This window comes from Miniopterus schreibersii (genome assembly GCF_964146895.1).
Source record: "Miniopterus schreibersii genome assembly, chromosome: 7".
NCBI classification, from domain to species: Eukaryota; Metazoa; Chordata; class Mammalia; order Chiroptera; family Miniopteridae; genus Miniopterus; species Miniopterus schreibersii.
This window is the reverse complement of record NC_138108.1, coordinates 42,586,871-42,595,191: the sequence shown is the minus strand read 5'-3', so window position 1 is coordinate 42,595,191 and position 8,321 is coordinate 42,586,871. Positions and strand designations below refer to the sequence as shown.

Sequence of the window (8,321 nt, the reverse complement as noted above, 5' to 3'; positions counted from 1 at the left end):
CTTGCTTATCCAGGGAATGAGCAGAACTTAATTCTCATTCCAGCATGGGTTCCTGGGCACCCAGCTCCTTTCACTCTGGGTAAAAAAACAAATCTCCAAATTGCTACTGAGCCAAACTCTAAAGGCCAGTCAGGAAATGAACAGCACTCCTAAATGAGAAAGCCTGGATCCGTGATCTTTTTCTAAAGTAAACAAAAGATCTGCAAAAGTATTTCCTTGCACTATTTGGCAAGAGAAAGAAGCACCTGGAGAGTGAGTTAGGAAGAGCAAGCATTTAAGAAATGGGAGTAAAACAAGGATGGTGGGGATGAAAAGGGGCCACACGCTAAATCTCACAAGCTCAGGGGAGGCCTGCACGGCAGCCCTACAAACCCAGAGACCGAAAGTAACCACATAAAACTTTCTAACTAAATGTGACTCATGGTGGGTAGTCATGTCTTAGGCGGTGTCTTCCCTAACAAAGGTCAATCTTTAACTGAGCCTGTCTATTGTCTTTTAGCATCTAAGATAACATACCTTTGGAATGTCAGAGTGACCCCATTTTTCCAGACCCCTCCGGGCACAATCTCCCACCAGAGCAAGAGACCATGGAACCCCTCATGGTTACCTTGTTCCCTGTATACTGTCTCTATGTGCTGTAAATGTTAATTGTTAGCTACCCTATATCCACCCATGTAAAAGAGTGTGTCTATCTGTTTTACTTTTTATCCAGTCTCAGAGATTTCTCCACTTTGCTTTCTCCTGCCTCCCTAATTGATCACCAATGGATTTCATGTAACCCCCTTACATCTCTCCCTTCGATTGTGATATATAAAGTAAGGTGCAAAACTGCCATTCTCTGGAGCCTGTTCTCGATCTGTTGAGATTTTACTTCCCGGCAATTGTCAGCTTGGCTCAAATAAACTCATAAAAATTGTCTACAGGTTTGGCCGTTTCTTACGTGGACAATGGTTATAATGAAACTTTGTTTCACTCATCGCCAGAGCCCGATTGTTCTATTAGGAAACAAAGCTGCAAATGAAGACACCTCAGAAAAACTGGTTGATTAAGATAAGAATACACATAGAAAGGATATATTCATAGAATAAATACTTTTCTGGATCCTGAACTTCATCTTTCATTTGGATTTTTTTTTTTTTTTAAAAAAAAAACACATACACCTTTAAAAACATCTTCTAGAGGGTCAAAGTGGAATATATACATTAAAATAAATGAGGGCCATGAAGGAAGAAGTATGAGCAATGAGAAAATCAATTCTCCTTGGAGGCAGAAATTTCCTTGCTTCAATGCAGCATGTGATGCTGGCAATTTCAGCCATTCTTGCAGGTGATTTTCGGTGCTAGTTCCAAATGCAGCTTGAGGGGACACTGTCCCAGCTCACCTGAGGGCGTGGGGCGGAACTCAAGATGCATGAGGAGCTATCACATTCTCTGTGCCAAAATTCTGTTCAGCAGGACAGCCTCAGGAGAAAGACAAGGTACTCTCAGGAGGCACGAGGTGAGAGAAGCGAGGCAGCAATTGCATAGTGTTGCTTATTTTAAGTACACAACATTAAAAACCAACCAAAACCACAAAACTGAATGCAATTGACTCAATAGTACCTCATCATTAATTTTAGAAAGTCACTCAGTTTTAGCACTTTTTCCCAATGAAAAGGGCTTTAAGACACACAGGGTCATTGCTGTTCCCCATATTTTTTGAAACAACCAATAATACATATAGGTGAACTGAGAAAAAAATTAATTTCTGCTTTTTCTGCAATGAGCTAGGAAGTGTAGCATGAAAGCGGAATGGGTTGAAGACTGCCAAAGAATTTGTATAACAATCACAAAACTCATAGTTTTTTCCTGGACCAAACCCTATCGGCTCAAGTAGGAGGGATGACGGTTGGGGCTTTTTAGGAGGCAATTGACGGCTGACCTAATTCGGTAGGTAACCGTTGATAGAAATGCATGTTTTCTGGAGTCCAGGCTCTACTTAGTGTCTGTGTGCTGGAGAAAATCAAAGATAGACACAAATCACTGGGAGGCCAAGGACACAGCTAACTGGACACTATTTGTAACTATATGAAGTCTATGTGCTCTTAAAATATTGATCATTTTTTTTTCTTATGTAATGTAAAGGGGAGCAGAATTTGTCACCCCAAAATACGCCTCTTTGGCATAAGGATTATTTTAGGCTGATTATTTTTAAGCAAGAGGAAAAGCTCTGAAAACAGAGTAGAAGTCACCTTTTTTTAAAAGAGACATTTATATAAGGGAAGTCTCCATTTGTAAGGGTGCCTCACTCTCTATATCTAGAAGAGAAAGATGACTCTAAATCTCCAGAAACTCTATCAATGGAGGAGGCAAGAACTTAAATCTGCGTAACAACCTTAACCTTCTTTACTGTGCTTTTCCTGGTCACCTCCGTTCACTGGCTCCCCACCCCAAACAGCTTTTGTCTTTAGCCGAAGATGACATCTAAGGTGATGGCTTTGGCCATTTGGGGGAGTTACCCAGTTCTTCTGGGGTCTTTCCCACATATGCAGGAGGTACACACATTATTCAGCTTTTGTTGGTTTTCCTGCTGTTAATCTCTCTCTTTATTACAGAGGTAAGTCTTAGCCAAGAACTCAGATGGGTAGAGGGAAAAGTGCTTTTCCTCCCCCTCAAGTGTTAATGTGTATTTGTTCACTCACCTGCTTCTAGCTGCTCCTTACTAAAGGTCAAGTGGTTGTGAAACCACATGCACTGTAGAATCCAAGCAGCTGTTTCAACTCTTGGACAGGTAGTGGTGCCTTGCAGCCTGCCTCTGACGAGCTGCAGAGGCAGCTGAGGGTGGGCTGTCTTGGACCATCTGGAGGTTTTAATGTGCTCCATCGATCTCACGCCAGCCTGGCTTGCCAGAGCGGGGTCACTGTGCTCTGCGACATTTCAGGATGGTGCTCAAGAGTGCGGTGCTCTGCAGCCTCCTGGGCCCCTCCTGCAGGTGCACTTGCTTTTTCGGTTTCATGCTGTTTTTCTTACCCTCTATAGGCACTCACGGCAGAACTATTATTACTTGCTTGTTACTGCGCGTTGCTGATTCATTCTCAGAGGGGAAAGAAATTTTGTCTTCCACACTCTTCCCTGTCACTGAAGGCATATGTTAACGAAAGACAGATTTTGGCATCCATTCTCCCCTGTAGCTCCGAGGCCGCAGTATCGATTCATTATAAATGAAGACGCAACTGTTATTTTACTTCTATTTGTATTTATAACTACACCAAAGCTATCCTGCTGGTACCTTTGTGCCTCTCGAATCCCAAGCCATATTCCAAGAAATGCTCAATATTTTACGGGTGAATTGGCATTAATGTACATACAATGTTTTAAATAAAGATGCTTTCACTTGTATTTTATTACTGACACTCCCTGGATTCACATGTATTAGACTGTGCTAGAGCTGAATCCCTTTGAAGGCTGTCCCCCCTGGCTGCACAGACTCGCGTTTTCCCTAAGTGAGGAGCATGCCAGTGCTGGGGCTCCGCTTGCTCTGAGGGAGGCTAAGTGGGGGGGCAGGAGCAGAATTAAACACACGCAGGCCAGGCCGCAGAGAGCTCCAGCCGCCTTCGCCTCGCCATTCGCCTCAGCAATTTTCCTTCTCTTCCTTCCCAGTTTGTTACTGTGGACAAGTGCAACCTACTTATTTCATAGAATCACTGGGTCTAGAAAGAGCCGCAGTAACCTTGAAGATCATCTGATCCAATCTCCCATCCATTGCTACAATTCCCCATTTCATTCGGAAACTCTCTCCTCCGGTAGCTTTCTGGGCAGCATTTGAGCCTTTGATGAGAAGGGCACTGATGAGAGTAGAAGTTTTGGAAACAAGACAGTTCTGGGTACAAATTGTGGCTGTCACAGGCCTCTCAGCGCCCTCGTCTCATCTGTTAAAGAATTATAAAAACTAATTTGTAGGGACTTGAGGATTAAATGAATAACAGTGTAGTATATAAATAACTTAGCACTCAGAGCTAAATTAAGAGTAGCTCAGCAGTTCAATAGGAACTAGGACCCATGCTTCCCGACTAGAGGCCATACTTTTCCACAGCATCTTACTGTCCTTCTCACAAGGTCTCATAAAACCACTGAAAAAGTGTCTGTTGCTGGAGTACTCAGTGTGCTGCCTTGTAGATTGTAAATGCTTTTATTAATAACAATACCTCACGTATATTCAGTGCTTTAGAATTTACAATGCACTTTCACAAGTGGGGAAAAATACCCCAGCCAACAAGTCCACTGATGACTAATACAGGCAGGAAATAGAGGAGCAGAGGTTCTGAAAGGTCTACCACAATGCAAATGTGAAGTAATCAGCACCTGTGAGGGGCTTAATAAACATGAAAACCCATTAGAAGTTACAATATGAGATAAATTCAGGCTCCAGAACTTGGCTTTGATGAGTCTGAAAACCATAGGAATATAGCACAGGCGTTTTGGGGCAAGAATTTAAGTTACTTGAAGTTTAACAGTCTAACTGGTTCAGATAACCAGGAGGGCAGCTCTTTACATACAGATGAATTTCCACATAAAAACTAGGGTATACCAACGGTTTAGATCGCATAATGGTAGAACCCTCAATGCATTCATAATTAGAGACAAAGCATATGGAACTGAGACAAACAGCAAATTAGCTCTCAGAAGTCAACATTAACTGGGTGTTTCAATCCGACAAATGTGTCATACTGCATGCAAAACTTTTAAAAATAGAAACTGTTACCTTGGCTTTTCTCACAACCTTCTCAAACAGTTCTTCATGTGTGTGAGAATTTTTACATATGGAAAATGCTCAAAAGTGAATTTTTAGAAATGGAAAAAAAATGCAAGGTGCATGTTCAATATAGCATATTTCATTGTTTCTGTATGCTAAGAAGATGAAGGAACATCTCTTTTTCTGTTAAGAAGAAAATGGTCCTTTTAAAATCTAGCTCCCTCAGAAGATGAATTTTTAAATATCAAACTCTGCCTAACTAACTGGTCCTAGCTTTAAGGTTATAAGGGGAAAATTAAAATTTCATGAAATTTTCAAATAGTTTAAATTAATACCCTAGCAGATACATTTGCAATACTTTATGATTTCTTCATACCTATAGGCAATATTCCAAATCAAGTCTTTCTCTTTTTTTTCTTCCTCTGCCAAAAATCTACATTTTGTCTAGCAGCAAACTCAAATAGGGGGGGTGATTCAGGTCAGAAAGACTGACGACCACCAAGCTTAAAGACACTGGTAGAAATGGTCCTACTGAGCAGCTACGTGGAATAGGAGGTCTATGCTAGAACAGAGCCCAAAAGAGGACAGTTTGTGTCTCATAGTCCAAATTTGGTTGATGTATTTTTGAAGTTTCTAAAGGTTAACTACATGCTGTAATACACTATAGAAAGACACGAAGCTGAATTTTACTGTGCCAGTCAAGAGGCGGGCTTGAATCTGCTATTTAGGACTAAGAGAGACAAGTACAATTTACATGTGTGAGAATGTGAGAATAATTTTACCTTCTGTTGTTTTTAAAACCACCTTGGGCCATGAGTTTGAAATTGAGAAACAAGAAGATCTGCTGGGGTTCCCATAGCAACATTGACTTTTCTAACTGCCCTTGATGTATGTAATACTTTCATTACTAGTTTGGCTTTTAAATGTACACTTTAATTATGAAATACAACTAAGTTAAGAGTCTCAGGCAAATTTTAACATTTACATTTACTGACTGATGCATGTTTAAACAAACCCTGATACTGTACTTCTAAGGACTTGCTACCAAGGCAGGTATGTGCAAACACCTTTCTGTGGTCTTCCTTGCTCCTGATCTCTGACCTCACTGCATTCCATTCTATAGATGAGCCCTCAACCAATCTCTCCAAATACCTTTATAACAGGCCATGACTAGGATAAAACAGAAACAAACAAACCTCGGATAGCTCCAGCCCAGAGACTAGAAGCCAATGTGCCCTCTATTCTAGTCTGTCTATAAGCTGGCCCCTCCCTATCTTTTCTCCACTATTCCTCATCATGAATGTCCTACACCAGATACATCTATTTTCTCACCATCTTCTGAGAGCATTCATTCAAGGGCTAGTCTGACACCCGCCCCCTCCCAGAACCCCAATTCTCCCCCTTTCCTTCCCACAACAATCTTTTTCTTTTCGGAACTACTATTACTACTGTGACCACCACCATGTGATACAGTGTGTCTTGGTTTTTCCTTCGAGGAACTTTCCTCCATTCTATACATTCTGGTGGTACTATCAATTAAGCTGCTCTGCCCCAGCCTAGTAAGAGATAATCCATGACCTAAGTTGCACCAATTGCGTTCTTCCAGGAAGTTGAATTTTAAGTAAATTCAAAAAGGAAAAACAGTGGGAATAGAATTATTCTCATGGTGGTCCTTTCAAGAGAGTGTCCATTTCCTCGAGATTTTTGTGACTCATAATCAAAGTCCACTAGCTGTTAAGCTCCCTACTTTAATCTTGATTTATAGGCTTGGGATGTGTACGTTTTGCTTTGCCAGCTAGATACTATTTATGCTTTCTGAAGACAGGGTTAATTGTATTATTCCACATAATCCAGCACAATGTAAGTACTTAGTAACAAATGAAAAAACAATCTTAGATACCCCATTCTTTTAATGTGCAATATGCAAGTCAACTTATATCCTTTTTGAGGCAAAGTGGTAAATAAAAATTTTTTAAAAATTATTTATTGATTTTAGAGAGAGGGAGGGAGGGAGGGAGAGAGGACATAAATTTTTTGTTTCACTTATTTATATATTCATTGGTTGATTCTTGTATGTGCACTGACTGGGGATGGAACCTTCAACCTTAGCATATTGGGACAACACTCTAACCAACAGAGCTACCTGGCCAGGGCCCAATAAAAAAATTTTTAATTGCTACAATTTAAGAGTTTTCTTAGGTATAACAGATGTCTTAAAGAGAACCTTACAATGATTTGTCTACCTAATAATCTGAAAATAATGTTACCATGAGTCATACTTCCCCGATTTTAGAAAAGGAAAGAGAAACTAAAATTCTATTTCAGACGTTAGTCTCTGAATTAAAAATAAAAAAAGTTTTTGGGAAAACAGACGACAAAATAAACAAAAAAATACACCTTTGTCTTGGGTTTGTGATTTTCCCTGGAAACAAGGTGAGCTGCCTTTCTGCTACCAGGTAACACTGGAGAGGAGGTAAAGTGTGTTTGACTAATATATAAATAGAGTAGGTGATTTTCTCCACTTCCCGAAAAATGGAAGGTTATGGCTTCTCAGAATCATCTAACTTATGACAGTAATTTAATTGAAAGCTTACAAAATCAGACAACAAACAATGATTAGACATCATAAACCCAAACAAGCTTACTCATATTAAGTTCTGAAAACACAGGCTATGGTGCACTCTTCCAAGCCACTTACATATGCTTAAAATACACAAAAGAGCTCACCCGGGACAAACAGCAAAATATATAAATTACCTTCTGATTGTCTTTTCAAAAATGAAAAGTGTATAAAAGTCTTTGAATAGTGTGGTCCTCTGGTTTGTCCCTCAATATGGTATAGAGTTCAGCTACGAAAATGTCAATTTGGAGCTTTTTTGTGTCAAGTGTATGGTTTCTGGAATTTGCCTTGAACCCATACTCGGTGCATTTTCACTTGTTTTTTCCTATTAACTTGTAAGCGACGATCAACCAGATTTTGCTTCTCCTCTAACCCAGCCTTGCAGAACATACTGTGGACTTCCCCTGTGGGACAAAAATAACAATCAAATGTGTGACATATGACTGGGCAGGGGGCAGTCAGGAACATGGAACATTAAACGGAATGACTTACCATCTAACTTTCATTTATACTAGCAAATACTCTATTACAAATTGGTAAAGGAAACGTGAAACCAAGTGGATTTCTTCTATTAACACAAATACACCAAGTATAAACAGGTTAGCACAGCACAGCATAGATACACAACACTATTGGTTACAGCTTTCAATATTTTGAAAGGTGCCACCTGTTTGAGTTTTTGTTGGTTTGCAGAGACCCCAAATGACACTTTATAATAGTAGTCACAGAAGTTTGGGGAAAGTCCTTGAATGCAGAATTCATTTTAAATACTTTTTTAAATGAGAAATTGACAAGAGCTAAGTAATTTTCTAAGGACTCTTAAAATCATATTTCTTCCGTTGGCTGTGGCATATTATCAATTTTTTTCATATCTGGACTAACAGTACCTCCAAAATGGAACAGACTATCCCTTCATCTGGGTATAAGGATGGAACAAGTGATGACTTAAAGCAGTTTCGACTGGAGAAAG

General features: G+C 39.9%; 1 protein-coding gene across 4 annotated transcripts in view; it reads right to left on the bottom strand.

The window, feature by feature from the left end:
* Positions 1 to 2,116: 2,116 nt before the first annotated feature.
* METTL8 (methyltransferase 8, tRNA N3-cytidine) overlaps positions 2,117 to 8,321 on the bottom strand; it is a 60,996-nt gene continuing 54,791 nt past the window's right edge. For all 4 annotated transcript variants that reach the window (XM_081143092.1, XM_081143089.1, XM_081143090.1 and 1 more), the window contains one exon: positions 2,117 to 7,755. In XM_081143092.1, the coding sequence (XP_080999218.1) occupies positions 7,613 to 7,755 (143 nt within the window). In that variant the 3' untranslated portion in view covers positions 2,117 to 7,612. The remainder of the gene's footprint in view (positions 7,756 to 8,321) is intronic.